The sequence below is a fragment of the Oncorhynchus kisutch genome, linkage group LG4 (assembly GCF_002021735.2).
Source record: "Oncorhynchus kisutch isolate 150728-3 linkage group LG4, Okis_V2, whole genome shotgun sequence".
Lineage (NCBI taxonomy): Eukaryota > Metazoa > Chordata > Actinopteri > Salmoniformes > Salmonidae > Oncorhynchus > Oncorhynchus kisutch.
The window spans coordinates 7,423,102-7,448,746 of record NC_034177.2 but is presented as its reverse complement, the minus strand read 5'-3'; the positions used below and the strand labels follow the sequence as shown (position 1 = coordinate 7,448,746).

The 25,645-nt window shown below is 42.7% G+C and overlaps 1 protein-coding gene across 2 annotated transcripts in view; it reads right to left on the bottom strand.

The window, feature by feature from the left end:
- The window catches only part of LOC109875740 (nuclear receptor subfamily 5 group A member 2), a 162,185-nt gene that overhangs the window by 25,692 nt on the left and 110,848 nt on the right, over positions 1–25,645 (bottom strand). For both annotated transcript variants that reach the window (XM_031822349.1, XM_031822350.1), the window contains one exon: positions 12,161–12,308. In XM_031822349.1, the coding sequence (XP_031678209.1) occupies positions 12,161–12,308 (148 nt within the window). The remainder of the gene's footprint in view (positions 1–12,160; positions 12,309–25,645) is intronic.

The window sequence follows — 25,645 nt, the reverse complement described above, 5'->3', positions numbered from 1 at the left end:
AAACAAGTTATCTGAACTTCCGAACGTAGTAGACATGGTCATTTTATGTATATTTCATAGGTATCATTTCTACTAACACACTGAACTAGGCTCCATCCTTTCTATCAGGAAGCACAATTAACCTTGAAGCAGAATTATGAAGTAGTTGTTTTTTTCTCGTTGTCACAACTCTATCAGCAATAAGGCATCCAGCAACTCTTCCAAATCCCGTCGCGTAACAAACTCTAAATCCTCTGGTCCACTTTCTGATAATCCCACTTGTTTGATGACTGATAAATAAATTTAAAAAACACGTGTTAACATAATCATAAAGACAGTGCGGTAAACTGATAAGAAGATCAGAATAAAAAGGGAGGAAAAGGGTTGTGCAGTACTCTGCTGCCTGTGACTGGAACGAATTGCAAAAATCGCTGAAGTTGGAGACTTTCATCTCCCTCACCAACTTCAAACATCAGCTATCTGAGCAGCTAACCGATCGCTGCAGCTGTACATAGTCTATTGGTAGATAGCCCACCCTTTTCACCTACCTCATCCCCATACTGTTTTTATTTATTTACTTTTCTGCTCTTCTGCACACCAATATCTCTACCTGTACATGACCATCTGATCTTTTATCACTCCAGTGTTAATCTGCAAAATTGTAATTATTTGCCTACCTCCTCATGCCTTTTGCACACATTGTATATAGACCCCCCCTTCGTTTTCTACTGTGTTATTGACTTGTTAATTGTTTACTCCATGTGTAACTCTTTGTTGTATGCTCACACTGCTATGCTTTATCTTGGCCAGGTCGCAGTTGCAAATGAGAACTTGTTCTCAACTAGCCTACCTGGTTAAATAAAGGTGTTCTCAACTAGCCTACCTGGTTAAATAAAGGTGTTCTCAACTAGCCTACCTGGTTAAATAAAGGTGAAAAAATAAAAATAAAAATAAAAAATAAATATAGAAATGTTTATTGTAGTTATTATATTAATGTTATGGTTAGTTTGTTAAGTTATAGAAAAGAGTTACACATGGGCAGATAGGGTCGGAGTGTCGGGAAGGAATCAGGTGTGGAATTTCCAGAACATTCTGAATGTAAGGCAAAAAGGAGAGAGGTCAAGGGTGTACAGATACAATTTTGCCCCCAAACTCGTCTTTAATCAACAACAGTCTGCAGTAATGGGCAGTAATAATGGCAACATGGGAAGGTCTGGTGCTTTTAAAGCTTGATAAAGTCTGAAAGCCTTTTAGAAGCTCTCATTACAGAGCTTGCTTTTCAAAGCTAGGGGGTGGGGGGGGGGGGACCTGACAACAAATGTCCGCAGATGAACCTTTTCCATAGACAGAGGGAAGAAAATCAAGAAATATTAGATTCATTGCTTAGGGGTTGCTGCTACTCTTGATAAGAAGGGAAACTGCCAGTACACTCAGAAATGAAGTCATTTCAGGCTTTTGCACTGACTAAGTTCAAGAGAGATGTCGACCTAGATGAGTCCAGTGGTTTTTCATCAAGTCCATATTTTGTAAGCACTTTACTGAAACCAGAAGTAGATAGATGTATTTCCTGTGTGAAACGGCACTTTATGTATTGTATACATACATGTTTTATACTTCTGGCTTTTCAGGCACTCAGTCCTGCAGTCACCTTTTTTTATGAATCCTATTATTGTGTTCATTGGACAAACCATTCATTCTAGAAGACTTCATACTTTGCTGATTGAAAATACATACAAACACACACATACTACACACACACACACACACACACACACACACACACACACACACACACACACACACACACACACACACACACACACACACACACACACACACACACACACACACACCATCATCGTGTTTTATATGTGTATTGAGCAAATCAATGCTACACTTCCACTACACTTATGGCCAAACTGCTGGGCTCACTGGAAAACCCCTAGCTCTATTATCTTACATTAGAAGATCGGATGAAGACATGGCAGAGGTTTTATGCTGAATTATTGGGCCCCCGCCCGGTTCTCGCAGGACTTGAACCGTCACCGCCTCTGAATGTTAAATCAATGCCCACCGAATTCCAAATGATTAAGTTTGTTTCAGGAAATGCATATGTGCAGGGCATTATGGGAGCCTGGGCTGCGCATGCATTAGTGAACTCCCCAGCTCATTGGCCGGGATCAGAGCATTGATTGGGGAAGCAGCGGAGCCGGGCTGGTAGTGCTTAATTAGGAAATACTTGTCTGGGTATTATGTGTTTTCTTTTGGTCTTGCAGGGCGTTGTGTGTGTGTGTGTGTGTGTGTGTGTGTGTGTCCTCAAATTTTTTATTTTCAACAGGTTTGTGTGTTTGTGTTGTTTCAGCAGATTGGTGTCTGACCTTGTGGCACCCAGAGTGAAAGACATATATTAATGAGAGATGCTAGCTAGCGCAGGGGAGGGGGCTAAAGGGTGGAAAGGAGTTGGGATGGGTGGAGGGGTTGAGAGAAGGAAAGGAGTTGGGATGGGTGGAGGGGTTAAGAGAAGGAAAGGAGTTGGGATGGGTGGAGGGGTTGAGAGAAGGAAAGGAGTTGGGATGGGTGGAGGGGTTGAGAGAAGGAAAGGAGTTGGGATGGGTGGAGGGGTTGAGAGAAGGAAAGGAGTTGGGATGGGTGGAGGGGTTGAGAGAAGGAAAGGAGTTGGGATGGGTGGAGGGGTTGAGAGAAGGAGAGGGTGGGGGTTAGGGAGGTTGGAAGGGGAGGAGGGGTTGAGAGGAGGAGAGGATGGGGGTTAGGGAGGTTGGAAGGTTGGAAGGGGAGGAGGGGTTGAGAGGAGGAGAGGATGGGGGTTAGGGAGGTTGGAAGGGGTGGAGGGGTTGAGAGGAGGAGAGGATGGGGGTTAGGGAGGTTGGAAGGGGGGGAGGGGTTGAGAGGAGGAGAGGATGGGGGTTAGGGAGGTTGGAAGGGGAGGAGGGGTTGAGACGGGTAGAGGATGGGGGTTAGGGAGGTTGGAAGGGGAGGAGGGGTTGAGAGGAGGAGAGGATGGGGGTTAGGGAGGTTGGAAGGGGGGGAGGGGTTGAGAGGAGGAGAGGATGGGGGTTAGGGAGGTTGGAAGGGGAGGAGGGGTTGAGAGGAGGAGAGGATGGGGGTTAGGGAGGTTGGAAGGGGAGGAGGGGTTGAGAGGAGGAGAGGATGGGGTTAGGGAGGTTGGAAGGGGAGGAGGGGTTGAGAGGAGGAGAGGATGGGGTTAGGGAGGTTGGAAGGGGGGGAGGGGTTGAGAGGAGGAGAGGGTGGGGGTTGGGGAGGTTGGAAGGGGAGGAGGGGTTGAGAGGAGGAGAGGATGGGGGTTAGGGAGGTTGGATGGGATGGAGGGGTTGAGAGGAGGAGAAGGTGGGGGTTAGGGAGGTTGGAAGGGGAGGAGGGGTTGAGAGGAGGAGAGGATGGGGGTTAGGGAGGTTGGAAGGGGAGGAGGGGTTGAGAGGAGGAGAGGGTGGGGGGTTAGGGAGGTTGGAAGGGGTGGAGGGGTTGAGAGGAGGAGAGGGTGGGGGTTAGGGAGGTTGGAAGGGGAGGAGGGGTTGAGAGGAGGAGAGGATGGGGGTTAGGGAGGTTGGAAGGTTGGAAGGGGAGGAGGGGTTGAGAGGAGGAGAGGATGGGGGTTAGGGAGGTTGGAAGGGGTGGAGGGGTTGAGAGGAGGAGAGGATGGGGGTTAGGGAGGTTGGAAGGGGGGGAGGGGTTGAGAGGAGGAGAGGATGGGGGTTAGGGAGGTTGGAAGGGGAGGAGGGGTTGAGACGGGTAGAGGATGGGGGTTAGGGAGGTTGGAAGGGGAGGAGGGGTTGAGAGGAGGAGAGGATGGGGGTTAGGGAGGTTGGAAGGGGGGGAGGGGTTGAGAGGAGGAGAGGATGGGGGTTAGGGAGGTTGGAAGGGGAGGAGGGGTTGAGAGGAGGAGAGGATGGGGGTTAGGGAGGTTGGAAGGGGAGGAGGGGTTGAGAGGAGGAGAGGATGGGGTTAGGGAGGTTGGAAGGGGAGGAGGGGTTGAGAGGAGGAGAGGATGGGGTTAGGGAGGTTGGAAGGGGGGGAGGGGTTGAGAGGAGGAGAGGGTGGGGGTTGGGGAGGTTGGAAGGGGAGGAGGGGTTGAGAGGAGGAGAGGATGGGGGTTAGGGAGGTTGGATGGGATGGAGGGGTTGAGAGGAGGAGAAGGTGGGGGTTAGGGAGGTTGGAAGGGGAGGAGGGGTTGAGAGGAGGAGAGGATGGGGGTTAGGGAGGTTGGAAGGGGAGGAGGGGTTGAGAGGAGGAGAGGGTGGGGGTTAGGGAGGTTGGAAGGGGTGGAGGGGTTGAGAGGAGGAGAGGGTGGGGGTTAGGGAGGTTGGAAGGGGAGGAGGGGTTGAGAGGAGGAGAGGAGGAGAGGATGGGGGTTAGGGAGGTTGGAAGGGATGGAGGGGTTGAGAGGAGGAGAGGATGGGGGTTAGGGAGGTTGGAGGGGTTGAGAGGAGGAGAGGATGGGGGTTAGGGAGGTTGGAAGGGATGGAGGGGTTGAGAGGAGGAGTGGGTGGGGGTTAGGGAGGTTGGAAGGGGAGGAGGGGTTGAGAGGAGGAGAGGATGGGGGTTAGGGAGGTTGGAAGGGGAGGAGGGGTTAGAAGGAGGAGAGGGTGGGGGTTAGGGAGGTTGGAAGGGATGGAGGGGTTGAGAGGAGGAGAGGGTGGGGGTTAGGGAGGTTGGAAGGGGAGGAGGGGTTGAGAGGAGGAGAGGATGGTGGTTGGGGAGGTTGGAGGGGTTGAGAGGAGGAGAGGATGGGGGTTAGGGAGGTTGGAAGGGATGGAGGGGTTGAGAGGAGGAGAGGATGGGGGTTAGGGAGGTTGGAAGGGATGGAGGGGTTGAGAGGAGGAGTGGGTGTGGGTTAGGGAGGTTGGAAGGGGAGGAGGGGTTGAGAGGAGGAGAGGATGGGGGTTAGGGAGGTTGGAAGGGGAGGAGGGGTTGAGAGGAGGAGAGGATGGGGTTTAGGGAGGTTGGAAGGGGAGGAGGGGTTGAGAGGAGGAGAGGATGGGGGTTAGGGAGGTTGGAGTGGTGGAGGGGTGGAGGGGTTGAGAGGAGGAGAGGGTGGGGGTTAGGGAGGTTGGAGGGGTGGAGGGGTTGAGAGGAGGATGCCACGTGACACTTCAGTGCCCGACTAATTGACAAATCCATTGACATCATATCTGTCAGCCTCACTGTCCTAACACCCTCCTCACTGTCCAGTCCTAACAACCTCCTCACTGTCCAGTCCTAACACCCTCCTCACTGTCCAGTCCTAACACCCTCCTCACTGTCCAGTCCTAACACCCTCCTCACTGTACGGCTCTAACACCCTCCTCACTGTCCAGTCCTAACACCCTCCTCACTGTCCAGTCCTAACACCCACCTCACTGTCCAGTCCTAACACCCTCCTCACTGTCCAGTCCTAACACCCTCCTCACTGTCCAGTCCTAACACCCTCCTCACTGTACGGCTCTAACACCCTCCTCACTGTCCAGTCCTAACACCCACCTCACTGTCCAGTCCTAACACCCTCCTCACTGCCCAGTCCTAACACCCTCCTCACTGTCCAGTCCTAACACCCTCCTCACTGTCCAGTCCTAACACCCTCCTCACTGTCCAGTCCTAACACCCTCCTCACTGTCCAGTCCTAACACCCTCCTCACTGTCCAGCCTAACACCCACCTCACTGTACGGCTCTAACACCCTCCTCACTGTCCAGACCTAACACCCTCCTCACTGTCCAGTCCTAACACCCTCCTCACTGTCCAGTCCTAACACCCTCCTCACTGTCCAGTCCTAACACCCTCCTCACTGTCCAGTCCTAACACCCTCCTCACTGTCCAGTCCTAACACCCTCCTCACTGTACGGCTCTAACACCCTCCTCACTGTCCAGTTCTAACACCCACCTCACTGTCCAGTCCTAACACCCTCCTCAATGTCCAGTCCTAACACCCTCCTCACTGTCCAGTCCTAACACCCTCCTCACTGTCCAGTTCTAACACCCACCTCACTGTCCAGTTCTAACACCCTCCTCACTGTCCAGTTCTAACACCCTCCTCACTGTCCAGTTCTAACACCCTCCTCACTGTCCAGTCCTAACACCCTCCTCACTGTCCAGTCCTAACACCCTCCTCACTGTCCACTACTCCTAGACTGGAATGGAACACAAGCAGTCATCTGAGTACCTGTGAGTGATCGTTAATTGTTCTGTCTCTTTGAGAAAATATAAAAGGGCCAGATTCTAGGAATGTTAATTAGTGCTCTGTCCCCTGTGTGGAGCACGTACCAGCAAAGCCCAGCGTTCCTGCCTTTTCATGGCGTTCCCTGAAATTCCCTGGCGTTCCCTGGCTTTTCCTGGTGTTCCCTGGCGTTCCCTGGCATTCCCTGGCTTTTCCTGGTGTTCTCTGGCGTTCCCTGACATCCCCTGGTGTTCCCTGGAGTTCCCTGACATTCCCTGGAGTTCCCTGACATTCCCTGGTGTTTCCTTGCATTCTCTGTCATTCCCTGGCATTCCCTGACATTCCCCGGTATTACCTGACTTTTCCTGGTGTTCCCTGGCATTCCCTGGCATTGCCTGGTGTTCCCTGGAGTTCCCTGACATTCCCCGGTATTACCTGGAGTTCCCTGACATTCCCTGGTGTTCCCTGGAGGTCCCTGACATTCCCTGGTGTTCCCTGTCTTTTCCTGGCGTTCCCTGTCATTTCCTGGCATTCCCTGGTTTCACTGGCTTCTGACTGGTCACACAATTACACATGACAGAGGCTGACCTCGAGATCTGGGGTCACTCCAAGCTCCCCTAACTGCCCACTTATGCCGATATCTACACACACACACACACACACACACACACACACACACACACACACACACACACACACACACACACACACACACACACCACACACACACACACACACACACACACACACACACACACGCACACACACACACACACACACACTTCTCTCTTCAGACTGACAGGAGAAATGGAGAGAGAGAGGGATGTAGAGGAATGGACAAATGGAGAAAAAGAGAGCCATTGGAAAGAAATGAAAAATAAAAGTGTAACTGTGAGAGGGATCGGGGGCAAGCCAAGTAGCAGGAGAAAAGAGGAGAGAGAACACAATCGAACACACACCCTCTCTCTTTCCCTCTCTCTCCCTCTCTCTTTCTCTCACTCACTCTTTCCCTCTCTCTCTCTCTCTCTCTCTCTCTCTCTCAATTCAATTCAATTCAAGGGGCTTTATTGGCATGGGCAACATGTGTTAACATTGCCAAAGCAAGTGAGGTAGATAATATACAAAAGTGAAATAAACAATAAAAATTAACAGTAAACATTACACATACAGGAGTTTCAAAACAATAAAGACATTACAAATGTCATATTGTATATAGACAGTGTTTTAACAATGTACAAATGGTTAAAGGACACAAGATAAAATAAATAAGCAGTTAGCGACACTGGCTGATCGCACTAGTGTTGGCGCGCTGATTGAGAACGCCAGGGTTAGCGCTGTGGGGTAGACTAATGTCAGGTCAGGGGAGATGAACCTTCCTTTAAAAGGCTTTGAACTTAAATGTGATGGGCTACATATATAAGAGAAGAGGCCTGTCCAGGATTGGTGTGTGTGTGTGCGTGCGTGCGTGCGTGCGTGCGTGCGTGCGTGAGTGCGTGCGTGCGTGCGTGTGTGCGTGAGTGCGTGCGTGTGTGTGTGTGTGTGTGTGTGTGTGTGTGTGCGTGCGTGCGTGCGTGTGTGCGTGCGTGCGTGTGTGGCCTTGGACTGACTGATTCCTTTATTTCACATCTCTACCTTCAGGTGATCAGAATTCTACCAAGCAACTCTCGACCAACAGACTTTAAAGGAATGTCTATACATCCAAATGCCAGTCAATCTGATTCAAGATGCTCTATATATCCTTGGATATACTTGGATTGTGTAACACTCATCTAAACTAGAGATTTGACTGTCAAGCCATGAGGGAAGGAAAAGGTTGGAGGTACACTAACTTCTGCATATTAACACGCTACATACCAAGGCCTTTTTATTGCCTTTATCTCCTTTATCCTACCTCATTTGCTCACATTGTATATAGACTTATTTTTCTACTGTATTATTGACTGTATGTTTGTTTTACTCCATGTGCAACTCTGTGTTGTTGTATGTGTCGAACTGCTTTGCTTTATCTTGGCCAGGTCGCAATTGTAAATGAGAACTTGTTCTCAACTAGCCTACCTGGTTAAATAAAGGTGTTCTCAACTAGCCTACCTGGTTAAATAAAGGTGTTCTCAACTAGCCTACCTAGTTAAATAAAGGTGTTCTCAACTAGCCTACCTGGTTAAATAAAGGTGTTCTCAACTAGCCTACCTGGTTAAATAAAGGTGTTCTCAACTAGCCTACCTGGTTAAATAAAGGTGTTCTCAACTAGCCTACCTGGTTAAATAAAGGTGTTCTCAACTAGCCTACCTGGTTAAATAAACGTGTTCTCAACTAGCCACCTGGTTAAATAAAGGTGTTCTCAACTAGCCTACCTGGTTAAATAAACGTGTTCTCAACTAGCCACCTGGTTAAATAAAGGTGTTCTCAACTGGCCTACCTGGTTAAATAAAGGTGTTCTCAACTAGCCTACCTGGTTAAATAAAGGTGTTCTCAACTAGCCTACCTGGTTAAATAAACGTGTTCTCAACTAGCCACCTGGTTAAATAAAGGTGTTCTCAACTGGCCTACCTGGTTAAATAAAGGTGTTCTCAACTAGCCTACCTGGTTAAATAAACGTGTTCTCAACTAGCCACCTGGTTAAATAAAGGTGTTCTCAACTGGCCTACCTGGTTAAATAAACGTGTTCTCAACTAGCCTACCTGGTTAAATAAAGGTGTTCTCAACTAGCCTACCTGGTTAAATAAAGGTGTTCTCAACTAGCCTACCTGGTTAAATAAACGTGTTCTCAACTAGCCACCTGGTTAAATAAAGGTGTTCTCAACTGGCCTACCTGGTTAAATAAACGTGTTCTCAACTAGCCTACCTGGTTAAATAAAGGTGAAAAAAAACAAAAAAAAACATAGTAAAATGAGCACATACAGTACGTCAAAACATAAATGGAATCATGCAATTCTACCAATGTGATGTCTATTTGTATACCTGCAGTAGCTGTATAATATGTGATATGTATGTGTATACCTTCAGTAGCTGTATAATATGTGATATGTATGTGTATACCTTCAGTAGCTGTATAATATTTGTGATGTGAAGCTGATAGAAAAGGTGTACTCCACTTGATAGGTAATTGGAGCAAGGGATGGTTCCCTATCTATGTCAACACTGACCGATAGTAGGAATAACTTGTACTTCTGTATGTATCAATTAGAATGTAATAGGTAGCAACTTTCAGGTAGCAAGTATCAGGTAGCAAGTATCAGGTAGCATGTATCGGGTAGCAGTATCAGATCAAATGTATCAGGTAGCAAGTAGAAAGTATCAGGTAGCATGTATCAATTAGAATGTATCAGGTAGCATGTATCAGGTAGCATGTATCAATTAGAATGTATCAGGTAGCATGTATCAATTAGAATGTATCAGGTAGCATGTATCAGGTAGCATGTATATGGTAGCAAGTATCAGGTAGCATGTATCAGGTAGCATGTTTCAATTAGAATGTAATAGGTAGAATGTATCAGGTAACATGTATCAGGTAGCATGTATCAGGTAACATGTATCAGGTAGCATGTATCAGGTAGCATGTTTCAATTAGAATGTAATAGGTAGAATGTTTCAGGTAGAATGTTTCAATTAGAATGTAATAGGTAGCATGTATCAGGTAACATGTATCAGGTAGAATGTTTCAATTAGAATGTAATAGGTAGAATGTATCAGGTAGCATGTATCAATTAGAATGTTTCAGGTAGCATGTATCAGGTAGCATGTATATGGTAGCAAGTATCAATTAGAATTTAATAGGTAGAATGTATCAGGTAACATGTATCAGGTAGCATGTATCAGGTAGCATGTATCAGGTCGCATGTTTCAGGTAGAATGTTTCAGGTAGCATGTATCAGGTAGCATGTTTCAGGTAGCATGTATCAGGTAGCATGTATCAGGTAGCATGTATCAGGTAACATGGATCAATTAGAATGTAATAGGTAGAATGTATCAGGTAGAATGTATCAGGTAGAATGTATCAGGTAGCATATATCAGGTAGCATGTTTAAATTAGAATGTAATAGGTAGCATGTATCAGGTAACATGTATCAGGTAGCATGTATCAGGTAGGATGTTTCTATTAGAATGTAATAGGTAGAATGTATCAGGTAGCATGTATCAGGTAGCATGTATATGGTAGCAAGTATCAGGTAGCATGTATCAATTAGAATGTAATAGGTAGAATGTATCAGGTAGCATGTATCAGGTAGCATGTATCAGGTAGCATGTATCAGGTAGCATATATCAGGTAGCATGTTTCAATTAGAATGTAATAGGTAGCATGTATCAGGTAGCATGTATCAGGTAGCATGTATCAGTGCTATTGCTGACATTAAAGTGTGTTTCACCTCATTTTGCATTCTGTATTCACACAGAAGGGCATGGGAGTAGTTTCATGCCTCATTTCATTATCTCCCTATTAATAGGCTCTTTAGATGGAGCAGATTACACACACACACACGCGCGCACGCACGCACACACACACACACACACACACACGCACGCGCACACACACACGCACGCACACACACACGCACACACGCACACACACACACACACACACACACTCCCCTCGACTGTGGGATGATATTAATCAGATCCCTTCTAATCTCCTGGCTTTAGTGTTTGTTTCCAGCTCTCTCTCCGTAGCGTCTAGCGGGGGCCCCGGCTGCACCAGAGAACAGGCAGCACCAGAGAACAGGCAGCACCAGAGAACAGGCAGCACCAGAGAACAGGCAGCACCAGAGAACAGGCAGCACCAGAGAACATGCAGCACCAGAGAACAGGCTGAACAGGCATCATTATGGATGATGTTATGGATGATGTTATGGATGATGTTACCGGCAAATTATTTAGACCATCAACCCCCCAAATCCCTCATCACACCCACCCAGCCTCCCCTCACACCCTCCCCCCTCCCTCCCACCCTCCCAGCCTCCCCTCTCACCCCTCCCCCCTCCCTCCCACCCAGCCTCCCCTCTCACCCCTCCCCCTCCCACCCACCCAGCCTCCCCTCTCACCCCTCCCCTCCCCCTCCCACCCACCCACCCAGCCTCCCACCCACCCACCCAGCCTCCCCTCCCACCCTCCCCCCCTCCCACCCACCCACCCAGCCTCCCCTCTCACCCCTCCCCCCCTCACACCCTCCCCCTTCCCCCCTTCCCACCCACCCAGCCTCCTACCCACCCACCCAGCCTCCCCTCTCACCCCTCCCCCCTCACACCCTCCCCCTTCCCACCCACCCAGCCTCCTACCCACCCACCCAGCCTCCACTCTCACATCCAAAAACACAAGGGCCCCTGCTCCTTTGTTTAGCAGGAGGTGGGAGAAGTTAAGCCCTTTTCCAGGTGGGACTGAGAGGGGTCGATGAGGAGGGGGAGGAGGAAAGGTAGAGGTGAGAAGGGGGAGGGTTGGTCGGGTCTGAGATTGTGATGAGATCAGATGTGAAAATGCAACTGATATGGTAATATGTGTTTGACGAACAGCCAAGTACATAACAATTCCGTCAATCATTCCTGATAGAAAGCATCGGCCCTAGAGGTCCGTGTTTGATAGGGGGAACCGGTGTCCACAGTAGACTAGGGGGAGCGTATCACATGGTCTTGAAATAATGGTAAACTACCGGAGTGAGAAGGTGCAAGTTACGAAGGGGAAACGGTGAGAAAAGTCCCATGGTTAACCAAGAAACACACACACACAGAATATTTAAACTGCTTTCTTAGGTATGTGTGTGTGTTTGCCTGTTCCCTCTGTTACCCTACCTCACCTCTCACCCCCCCCCACACACTTCTATTCAATTCCCCTCAACGTCCTCCCCCACATCAGCCTCCCTCCTCCCTACCGCAGCCTCTCCCCCTGTAACTCACCCAAGCTGAGAAATCCTCCCAACCTCTTCTCTCCCTCACCCAGCCCCCACAGCCTCCCTCTCTCCGGTAGTCAGACACCCCTCCTCCTCTCTCCACCAACCTCCTGCCCCCCCCACCCCTTGGATACTCACCCAAGCTGAACAGAACAAGGAACTTGAGGCAGACGAACTCCCTCTGGTCCAGCTGCAGGGAGCGCAGCTTGCCCACCAGCTCCTGAGCGTGGCTCATCAGGTTGTTTAGAGAAGCTCCGGCTTGGGAGGCAATTACAGCATAATCCACCTTGCAGGAGAGGGCACACACACACACACACACACACACAAACACACACACATTTCATTGTCTAATTTATTTCCTCTACGGAAAGACAGGAGCAAACTTTGCACGTTACACTTTGATTTAGTAAATATCGCCCAAGCAGTACCATAATAGCATGTTGTAGCCCAAGCAGTACTATAATAGCATGTTGTAGCCCAAGCAGTACTATAATAGCATGTTGTAGCCCAAGCAGTACCCTAATAGCATGTTGGGTAACGGCGTGTGTATATAGATTGTGTATAGGCTTGTCTCCCACATGAATCGTCTCTTTGTGTCAGACTGGGTTCAAATGACTTCTGTTTCTTTTTTCCCTATTTTTTCAGTATTTATTTATTTGTATATGTATGTGTTATGTTATGTATAAGTTATGTTATGTTATGTTATGTTATGATACGTTATGTTATGTATATGTTATGTTATGTTATGTTATGTATATGTTATGTATATGTTATGTTATGTATATGTATATGTTATGTATATGTTATGTTATGTTATGTTATGTATATGTTATGTTATGTTATGTATATGTATATGTTATGTTATGTTATGTATATGTATATGTTATGTATATGTTATGTTATGTATATGTATATGTTATGTTATGTTATGTTATGTATATGTATATGTATATGTTATGTTATGTTATGTTATGTATATGTATATGTTATGTATATGTTATGTTATGTTATGTATATGTATATGTTATGTTATGTTATGTTATGTATATGTTATGTATATGTATATGTTATGTATATGTTATGTATATGTATATGTTATGTATATGTATATGTTATGTTTATGTATATGTTATGTATGTTATGTTATGTTATGTATATGTATATGTTATGTATATGTTATGTTATGTATGTATATGTTATGTTATGGTTATGTTATGTTATGTTATGTATATGTTATGTTATGTATATGTTATGTATATGTATATGTTATGTATATGTTATGTATATGTATATGTTATGTTATGTTATGTATATGTTATGTTATGTTATGTATATGTTATGTTATGTTATGTATATGTTATGTTATGTTATGTATATGTTATGTTATGTATATGTTATGTATATGTATGTATGTTATGTATATGTTATGTATATGTTATGTATATGTATCGTTATGTTATGTATATGTATATGTTATGTATGTTATGTATATGTATATGTTATGTATATGTATATGTTATGTATATGTTATGTATATGTATATGTTATATGTATATGTTATGTATATGTATATGTTATGTTATGTATATGTATATGTATATGTATATGTTATGTATATGTATATGTTATGTATATGTATATGTTATGTATATGTATATGTATATGTTATGTATATGTATATGTTATGTTATGTATATGTATATGTTATGTTATGTTATGTATATGTATATGTTATGTATATGTATATGTTATGTTATGTATATGTATATGTTATGTTATGTTATGTTATGTATATGTTATGTATATGTTATGTATATGTTATGTATATGTATATGTTATGTATATGTATATGTTATGTATATGTTATGTTATGTTATGTTATGTTATGTATATGTATATGTTATGTTATGTTATGTTATGTTATGTTATGTATATGTATATGTTATGTTATGTTATGTTATGTATATGTATATGTATATGTATATGTTATGTATATGTATATGTATATGTTATGTTATGTATATGTATATGTATATGTTATGTTATGTATATGTTATGTTATGTTATGTTATGTTATGTATATGTTATGTATATGTTATGTATATGTTATGTATATGTTATGTATATGTATATGTTATGTATATGTATATGTTATGTTATGTTATGTATATGTATATGTATATGTTATGTTATGTTATGTTATGTTATGTATATGTATATGTATATGTTATGTTATGTTATGTTATGTTATGTATATGTATATGTATATGTATATGTTATGTTATGTTATGTTATGTTATGTTATGTTATGTATATGTATATGTTATGTTATGTTATGTTATGTATATGTATATGTTATGTATATGTTATGTATATGTTATGTATATGTATATGTTATGTATATGTATATGTTATGTATATGTTATGTTATGTTATGTTATGTTATGTATATGTATATGTTATGTTATGTTATGTTATGTTATGTTATGTTATGTATATGTATATGTTATGTTATGTTATGTTATGTATATGTATATGTTATGTATATGTTATGTATATGTTATGTATATGTATATGTTATGTATATGTTATGTTATGTTATGTTATGTATATGTTATGTATATGTATATGTTATGTTATGTATATGTATATGTTATGTATATGTATATGTTATGTATATGTTATGTTATGTTATGTTATGTTATGTATATGTATATGTTATGTTATGTTATGTTATGTATATGTATATGTTATGTATATGTTATGTATATGTTATGTATATGTATATGTTATGTATATGTATATGTTATGTATATGTATATGTTATGTTATGTTATGTTATGTTATGTTATGTTATGTTATGTATATGTATATGTTATGTTATGTTATGTATATGTTATGTTATGTTATGTTATGTTATGTTATGTTATGTTATGTATATGTATATGTTATGTATATGTTATGTTATGTTATGTTATGTATATGTTATGTATATGTATATGTTATGTATATGTATATGTTATGTATATGTATATGTTATGTTATGTTATGTTATGTATATGTATATGTATATGTATATGTTATGTATATGTTATGTATATGTATATGTTATGTTATGTATATGTTATGTTTGTGTTATGTTATGTTATGTATATGTTATGTATATGTATATGTTATGTATATGTTATGTAATGTATATGTATATGTTATGTATATGTTATGTTATGTATATGTATATGTTATGTTATGTTATGTTATGTTATGTTATGTATATGTTATGTAATGTATATGTTATGTAATGTATATGTATATGTTATGTATATGTATATGTTATGTTATGTTATGTTATGTAATGTATATGTATATGTTATGTTATGTATATGTATATGTTATGTATATGTTATGTTATGTTATGTTTGTGTTATGTTATGATATGTTATGTTATGTTATGTTTGTGTTATGTTATGTTATGTTATGTTATGTTATGTTATGTTTGTGGTATGTTATGATATGTTATGTTATGTTATGTTTGTGTTATGTTATGTTATGTTATGTTTGTGTTATGTTATGATATGTTATGTTATGTTATGATATGTTATGTTATGTTATGTTATGTTATGTTATGTTATGTATGTATGTATGCATGCATGTGTGTGTGTGTGTGTATATACAGGATGTACAGTGAGGGAAAAAAGTATTTGATCCCCTGCTGATTTTGTATGTTTGCCCACTGACAAAGAAATGATCCTTCTATAATTTTAATGGTAGGTTTATTTGAACAGTGAGAGACAGAATAACAACAAAAAAATCCTGAAAAACGCATGTCAAAAATGTTATAAATTGATTTGCATTTTAATGAGTATTTGACCCCCTCTCAATCAGAAAGATTTCTGGCTCCCAGGTGTCTTTTATACAGGTAACTAGCTGAGATTAGGAGCACACTCTTAAAGGGAGTGCTCCTAATCTCAGTTTGTATAAAAGACACCTGTCCAAAGAAGCAATCAATCAATAAGATTCCAAACTCTCTACCATGGCCAAGGCCAGAGAGCTCTCCAAGGATGTCAGGGACAAGATTGTAGACCTACACAAGGCTGGAATGTGTGATTATTTGCAAATGGAAGAAACACAAAAGAACTGTCAATCTCCCTCGGCCTGGTGCTCCATGCAAGATCTCACCTCGTGGAGTTGCAATGATCATGAGAACGGTGAGGAATCAGCCCAGAACTACACGGGAGGATCTTGTCAATGATCTCAAGGCAGCTGGGACCATAGTCACCAAGAAAACAATTGGTAACACACTACGCCGTAAAGGACTGAAATCCTGCAGCGCCCACAAGGTCCCCCTGCTCAACAAAGCACATATACATGCCCATCTGAAGTTTTCCAATGAACATCTGAATGATTCAGAGGACAACTGGGTAAAAGTGTTGTGGTCAGATGAGACCAAAATGGAGCTCTTTGGCATCAACTCAACTCGCCATGTTTGGAGGAGGAGGAATGCTGCCTATGACCCCAAGAACACCATCCCCACTGTCAAACATGGAGGTGAAAACATTATGCTTTGGGGGTGTTTTTCTGTTAAGGAGACAGGACAACTTCACCGCAACAAAGGGACGATGGATGGGGCCATGTACCGTCAAATCTTGGGTGAGAACCTCCTTCCCTCAGCCAGGGCATTGAAAATGGGTCGTGGGTGGGTATTCCAGCATGACAATGACCCAAAACACACGGCCAAGGCAACAAAGGAGTGGCTCATGAAGAAGCACATTAAGGTCCTGGAGTGGCCTAGTCAGTCTCCAGACCTTAATCCCATAGAAAATCTGTGGAGGGAGCTGAAGGTTCGAGTTGCCAAACATCATAAATAAACCTCCCATTAAAATTATAGAAGGATCATTTCTTTGTCAGTGGGCAAATGTACAAAATCGGCAGGGGATCAAATACTTTTTTCCCTCACTGTATATATATATATATATATTATTGTACTGCTCTAGGGATGTCATTGACTATTATGTATTGATTTGAATGTTTATTTTTTTCACTCTTTATGCGATGCAGAGAATACAGGAAGAAGAATGATCATTTCATTACCACAGTGAATTATTGCAATGTTTGTTTGTGTCAATTAATCCCATAAGGGATGGGTTGCCAATTGGCGATTTGATACTAAAATAAAATGTAATTCATTCATTCATTCATACAATGAAGTACAACAGGTGACTGGTCCAGCTAGTGGTTGATCTCACACTACACACTCCTATGCAGTGTATACTGAAGTTGAGGTGAGAGACATGTATTGTGTGGATGAATGAACATCTTTTGGAAAGTAAAAAAAAAAAAAGATTTTCTCAATTGGCATCTTCTACTTGACAGACAGCTCAGATGATGTCTTTAGTATGATGTCATAAGATGTCCTTACTATGATGTCAGATGTCCTTACTATGATGTCAGATGTCCTTACTTTGATGTCATAAGATGTCCTTACTATGATGTCAGAAGATTCCTTACTATGATGTCAGATGTCCTTACTATGATGTCATAAGATGTCCTTTTACTATGATGTCAGATGTCCTTACTATGATGTCATAAGATGTCCTTTTACTATGATGTCAGATGTCCTTACTATGATGTCAGATGTCCTTACTATGATGTCATAAGATGTCCTTTTACTATGATGTCAGATGTCCTTACTATGATGTCAGATGTCCTTACTATGATGTCATAAGATGTCCTTTTACTATGATGTCAGATGTCCTTACTATGATGTCATAAGATGCCCTTTTACTATGATGTCAGATGTCCTTACTATGATGTCAGATGTCCTTACTATGATGTCATAAGATGTCCTTTTACTATGATGTCAGATGTCCTTACTATGATGTCAGATGTCCTTACTATGATGTCATAAGATGTCCTTTTACTATGATGTCAGATGTCCTTACTATGATGTCATAAGATGCCCTTTTACTATGATGTCAGATGTCCTTTTACTATGATGTCAGATGTCCTTACTATGATGTCAGATGTCCTTACTATGCCTTCTCTCTCTCTCCTTTGTTGTCTACCATGCTTTGTCGTCATGCGCGGCAGGTAGCCTAGTGTTTAGAGCGTTGAACTAGTAACTGAAAGGTTGCAAGATCGAATCCACGAGCTGACATGGTATAAATCAGTCGTTCTGCCCCTCCGAACAAGGCAGTTAACACACGGTTCCTAGGCTGTCATTGAAAATAATAATTAGTTCTTAACTGACATGCCTCGTTGACTAAAAATTGTGTTGCTGCCGTGCCATGTCGTTGTCTTAGGTCTCTCTTTGTGTTGTCTCTCTTGTCGTGAAATGTGTTTGGCTGTATTTTTATTTAATTCATTTTCATTTTTAATCCCAGCCCCCATGGTACTCAGTGATGTGTTGTTTTGAATTTGCCCCAAACAAAAAACTTTGTATTCAAGACAAACATTTCTTTTGACACATTTTTTTGCAGTATTACTTTAGTGCCTTGTTTCAAACAGGATGCATGTTTTGGAATATTTGTATTCTGTACAGGATTACTTTTTTTCCCTACTAACAATAAGGTTAGTATTGTGGAGTAACTACAATGTTGTTGAACCCTCCTCAGTTTTCTCCTATCACAGCCATTAAACTGTGTAACTGTTTTAAAGTCACTATTGGTCTCATGTTGAAATCAACTGAGTTATTGTAGTAAGGACGCCTGTGTCTTTGTAGTGACTTTGCCAATCTACCAATAGGTGTCCTTCTTTGCGAGGCATTGGAAAACCTCTTTGTGGTTTAATTTGTGTTTGAAATTCAGTGCTCGACTGAGGGACCTTACAGATTATTGTATGTGTGGGGTACAGAGATGAGGGACCTTACAGATAATTGTATGTGTGGGGTACAGAGATGAGGGACCTTACAGATGATTGTATGTGTGGGGTACAGAGATGAGGTAGTCGTTCAAAATCATGTTAAACACTATTATTTCACACATATTGAGTTCAATGCAACTTATTATGTGACTTTTCTTTACTTCTGAACTAATAGAGGCTTGCCATAACTTGCCATATTGACTATTAATCAGTAAAAATGTCTAAAAACATAATTCCACTTTGACATTATGGGGTATTGTGTTACAAAAAAACCAAATGTAAGCTATTTTAAATTCAGACTGTAACAAAATGTGGGAAAGGTCAAAGGGTATGAACACTTTCTGAAGACACTGTATGTATCTTAGATATAGGTTTTACATACAAACTTTACATGTCCACACACACATAGGCTTAGCAAAAACAACATGGTTGTGTGGTCGAATGTTTTGGTAGCCTGATTTCAGATGTGTCCGTATAAACAGGATTATTATGGAAATCGTTATTCTTGTAAAACATGCAAACTTTTTAAACAAACCATTACAGTGCCTTGCGAAAGTATTCGGCCCCCTTGAACTTTGCGACCTTTTGCCACATTTCAGGCTTCAAACATAAAGATATAAAACTGTATTTTTTTGTGAAGAATCAACAACAAGTGGGACACAATCATGAAGTGGAACGACATTTATTGGATATTTCAAACTTTTTTAACAAATCAAAAACTGAAAAATTGGGCGTGCAAAATTATTCAGCCCCCTTAAGTTAATACTTTGTAACGCCACCTTTTGCTGCGATTACAGCTGTAAGTCGCTTGGGGTATGTCTCTATCAGTTTTGCACATCGAGAGACTGACATTTTTTCCCATTCCTCCTTGCAAAACAGCTCGAGCTCAGTGAGGTTGGATGGAGAGCATTTGTGAACAGCAGTTTTCAGTTCTTTCCACAGATTCTCGATTGGATTCAGGTCTGGACTTTGACTTGGCCATTCTAACACCTGGATATGTTTATTTTTGAACCATTCCATTGTAGATTTTGCTTTATGTTGTGGATCATTGTCTTGTTGGAAGACAAATCTCCGTCCCAGTCTCAGGTCTTTTGCAGACTCCATCAGGTTTTCTTCCAGAATGGTCCTGTATTTGGCTCCATCCATCTTCCCATGAATTTTAACCATCTTCCCTGTCCCTGCTGAAGAAAAGCAGGCCCAAACCATGATGCTGCCACCACCATGTTTGACAGTGGGGATGGTTTGTTCAGGGTGATGAGCTGTGTTGCTTTTACGCCAAACATAACGTTTTGCATTGTTGCCAAAAAGTTCAATTTTGGTTTCATCTGACCAGAGCACCTTCTTCCACATGTTTGGTGTGTCTCCCAGGTGGCTTGTGGCAAACTTTAAACAACACTTTTTATGGATATTTTTAAGAAATGGCTTTCTTCTTGCCACTCTTCCATAAAGGCCAGATTTGTGCAATATACGACTGATTGTTGTCCTATGGACAGAGTCTCCCACCTCAGCTGTAGATCTCTGCAGTTCATCCAGAGTGATCATGGGCCTCTTGGCTGCATCTCTGATCAGTCTTCTCCTTGTATGAGCTGAAAGTTTAGAGGGACGGCCAGGTCTTGGTAGATTTGCAGTGGTCTGATACTCCTTCCATTTCAATATTATCGCTTGCACAGTGCTCCTTGGGATGTTTAAAGCTTGGGAAATCTTTTTGTATCCAAATCCGGCTTTAAACTTCTTCACAACAGTATCTCGGACCTGCCTGGTGTGTTCCTTGTTCTTCATGATGCTCTCTGCGCTTTTAACGGACCTCTGAGACTATCACAGTGCAGGTGCATTTATACGGAGACTTGATTACACACAGGTGGATTGTATTTATCATCATTAGTCATTTAGGTCAACATTGGATCATTCAGAGATCCTCACTGAACTTCTGGAGAGAGTTTGCTGCGCTGAAAGTAAAGGGGCTGAATAATTTTGCACGCCCAATTTTTCAGTTTTTGATTTGTGAAAAAAGTTTGAAATATCCAATAAATGTCGTTCCACTTCATGATTGTGTCCCACTTGTTGTTGATTCTTCACAAAAAAATACAGTTTTATATCTTTATGTTTGAAGCCTGAAATGTGGCAAAAGTTCGCAAAGTTCAAGGGGGCTGAATACTTTCGCAAGGCACTGTATATTAATCTGACTGGAGAGAGTGGGAGAAAAAGGAGAGACAGAGAGGGAGAGAGAGATGGAGAGGAGAGAGACAGAGAGAGAGAGAGAGAGACGGAGAGAGATGGAGAGGAGAGAGACAGAGAGAGGTGAACCACTTCTCCAATCTTTTTGGCTCTATAACAAAGAATAAAGAGCAAAAACATATACATGATCAAATACAGATCTTAGAATCAACTATTAAAGACTACCAGAACCCACTGGATTCTCCAATTACATTGAGTTACAGGACAAAATAAAAACCCTCCAACCCAAAAAGGCCTGTGGTGTTGATGGTATCCTCAATGAAATTTTCAAATATACAGACAACAAATTCCAATTGGCTATACTAAAACTCTTTAACATCATCCTTAGCTCTGGCATCTTCCCCAATATTTGGAACCAAGGACTGATCACCCCAATCCACAAAAGTGGAGACAAATTTGACCCCAATAACTACCGTGGAATATGTGTCAACAGTAACCTTGGGAAAATCCTCTGCATTATTATTAACAGCAGACTCGTACATTTCCTCAATGAAAACAATGTACTGAGCAAATGTCAAATTGGCTTTTTACCAAATTACCATACAACAGACCATGTATTCACCCTGCACACCTTAATTGACAACCAAACAAACCAAAACAAAGGCAAAGTCTTATCATGCTTTGTTGATTTCAAAAAAGCCTTCGACTCAATCTGGCATGAGGGTCTGCTATACAAACTGATGGAAAGTGATGTTGGGGGTAAAACATACGACATTATAAAATCCATGTACACAAACAACAAGTGTGCGGTTAAAATTGGCAAAAAACACACACATTTCTTCACACAGGGTCGTGGGGTTAGACAGGGATGCAGCTTAAGCTCCACCCTCTTCAACATATATATCAACGAATTGGCGCGGGCACTAGAAAAGTCTGCAGCACCCGGCCTCCCCCTGCTAGAATCCGAAGTCAAATGTCTGCTGTTTGCTGATGACCTGGTGCTTCTGTCACCAACCAAGGAGGGCCTACAGCAGCACCTAGATCTTATGCACAGATTCTGTCAGACCTGGGCCCTGACAGTAAATCTCAGTAAGACCAAAATAATGGTGTTCCAAAAAAGGTCCAGTCACCAGGACCACAAATACAAATTCCATCTAGACACTGTTGCCCTAGAGCACACAAAAAACTATACATACCTTGGCCTAAACATCAGCGCCACAGGTAACTTCCACAAAGCTGTGAACGATCTGAGAGACAAGGCAAGAAGGGCATTCTTTGCCATCAAAAGAAACATACATTTCAACATACCAATTAGGATTTGGCTAAAAATACTTGAATCAGTCATAGAGCCCATTGCCCTTTATGGTTGTGAGGTCTGGGGTCCGCTCACCAACCAAGACTTCACAAAATGGGACAAACACCAAATTGAGACTCTGCACGCAGAATTCTGCAAAAATATCCTCCGTGTACAACGTAGAACACCAAATAATGCATGCAGAGCAGAATTAGGCCGATACCCACTAATTATCAAAATCCAGAAAAGAGCCGTTAAATTCTACAACCACCTAAAAGGAAGCGATTCACAAACCTTCCATAACAAAGCCATCACCTACAGAGAGATGAACCTGGAGAAGAGTCCCCTAAGCAAGCTGGTCCTGGGGCTCTGTTCACAAACACAAACACACCCTACAGAGCCCCAGGACAACAGCACAATTAGACCCAACCAAATCATGAGAAAACAAAAAGATAACTACTTAACACATTGGAAAGAATTAACAAAAAAACAGAGCAAACTAGAATGCTATTTGGCCCTACACAGAGAGTACACAGCGGCAGAATACCTGACCACTGTGACTGACCCAAAATTAAGGAAAGCTTTGACTATGTACAGACTCAGTGAGCATAGCCTTGCTATTGAGAAAGGCCGCCGTAGGCAGACATGGCTCTCAAGAGAAGACAGGCTATGTGCTCACTGCCCACAAAATGAGGTGGAAACTGAGCTGCACTTCCTAACCTCCTGCCCAATGTATGACCATATTAGAGAGACATATTTCCCTCAGATTACACAGATCCACAAAGAATTCAAAAACAAATCCAATTTTGAAAAACTCCCATATCTACTGGGTGAAATTCCACGGCGTGCCATCACAGCAGCAAGATTTGTGACCTGTTGCCACGAGAAAAGGACAACCAGTGAAGAACAAACACCATTGTAAATACAATCCATATTTATGCTTATTTATTTTATCTTGTGTCCTTTAACCATTTGTACATTGTCAAAACACTGTATATATATATAATATGACATTTGTAATGTCTTTACTGTTTTGAAACTTCTGTATGTGTAATGTTTACTGTTAATGTTTGTTGTTTTTCACGTTATATATACACTTTGTATGTTGTCTACCTCACTTGCTTTGGCAATGTTAACACATGTTTCCCATGCCAATAAAGCCCTTGAATTGAATTGAATTGAGAGAGAGACGGAGAGAGATGGAGAGGAGAGAGACAGAGAGAGAGAGAAACGGAGAGAGATGGAGAGGAGAGAGAGACAGAGAGAGAGAGAGAGAGAGAGAGAGAGAGAGAGAGAGAGAGAAAGAAAGAGAGAGACAGAGAGAAGAGATAGGAGAGAGGAGAGAGAGATGACACAGAGAGAGAGAGAAAGAGACAGAAAGAGGCAGAGAGAGAGAGAGAGAACGCATGTTCACCTCTCTCCTTCTCCCTCCTCTCCCCTCCCTATCTCCAGCCCCCTCTACTCCCCTCCTCTGTATCTGGATGCAGGGGTCGGGGAGAGAGAGGGACGAGGGGTGAGAGGGGCGAGGGGTGAGAGCGTGTGAGCCCCCCCTGGAGGTCCCCCAGGCCCGCCCCTCCTCATGGTCGGGCCCCGTGACACACCGCAAGCCCTTTCAGGTGCACTTAATATCTGCAGCAGCAGCAAATTTGTCTGGGAGGCAAGTCTATAGCTGCCACTCACAGTAGTCTGGCCATATTACATTTGAATATTTATTGACAAACATTAGCATAATTGACTGTGCCAGGGTTTCTTAGGGAAGGTAGAGGGAGGGGTAGGGCTGTTTCTCTGGGAAGGTAGACAGCTGAGGGAGGGGAGAGGATAGGGCTTCCCCCTAAGCTCAGGAAGGTAGACAGGCTGAGGGAGGGAAGAGAATGGTGTTGTTTCTCTGGGAAGGTAGACAGGCTGAGGGAGGGAAGAGAATAGTGTTGTTTCTCTGGGAAGTTAGACGGCTGAGAGAGGGGAGAAAATAGGGCTGCCCCTTAAGCTCAGGAAGGTAGAAGGCTGAGGGAGGGGAGAGAATAGGGTTGCCCCTTAAGCTCAGGAAGGTAGAAGGCTGAGGGAGGGGAGAGAATAGGGCTGCCCCTTAAGCTCAGGAAGGTAGAAGGCTGAGGGAGGGGTCCTCGCAAGTCGCATTAATTAAATATGATAGAATGTAGAATGTTTTAAATCATCAGGAGGATTCAGAGATGCACGCCAGCTTTTCCTTCTCCTCCTCACGTCATCTCTCTGTCTCTCTTCTGTCTCTCTCTCTTGCTCTCTCGCTCTCTCTCTCCCTCTGTCTCCTGTCTCTCTCTCTCTTCACTGTCTCTCTCCCTCTCTGTCTCCCTTTCAATCTCCCTCTCTCTCTGTCTCTCTCCTGTCTCTCCCTCTCTCTCTCGGTCTCTCCATCTCTCCATATCTCTCTCTCGGTCTCTCCATCTGTCTCCATCTCTCCATCTCTCTCTGTCTCTCTATCTCTCTCTGTGTTTCCACCTCTCCATCTCTCTCTCTGTCTCTCCATCTCTCTCTCTCTCTCTCTCTCTCCATATCTCCCTCTCTCTCTCTCTGTCTTTCCATCTTGCTCTATTTCCATCTCTCCATCTCTCTCTCTCTCTGTCTCTCCATCTCTCCCTCTCGCTTCATATCTCCCTCTCTCTCTCTGTCTCTGTCTCTCTCTCCTGTCTCTCCCTTCTGTCTCTCTGTCTCTCTGTCTCTCTCTCTCAGAATATCTCTTTTCTCCTCTCTTTTTCCATCTCTCTCTCTCTCCCCCTCTTCGTCTCCCTCATTCCTTTTTTGAGGTGGTGGAAATGATGAGTCAGTGAAAAGTCAACCCCCCCCCCTCCCTCCTACCCCCCTCCCTCCTAAGGTGTCAATCAATTTATAGAAAACCATCTGTGCATGAAATAACTTCAATGAAGGATTGGACTCTTGATGTCAATGCCTTGGGTTATGGCTTCCTAGCCTTAAGTAAAAACTATTTTTGTGACAAATTTGATTTGTCACATGCCCCGAATACAACGGATGTAGACTTTACCGTAAACAACTTGCTTACGAACTCTTCCCAACAATGCAAAGTTAAGCAAATAACAATAAAAAATAAAAAATACACAAGAATGGAGCTATATACAGGAAGTACCAGTACCAGATCAATGTGGAGCTAAATACAGGGAGTACCAGTACCAGATCAATGTGGAGCTAAATACAGGGAGTACCAGTACCAGATCAATGTGGAGCTATATACAGGGAGTACCAGTACCAGATCAATGTGGAGCTAAATACAGGGAGTACCAGTACCAGATCAATGTGGAGCTAAAGAC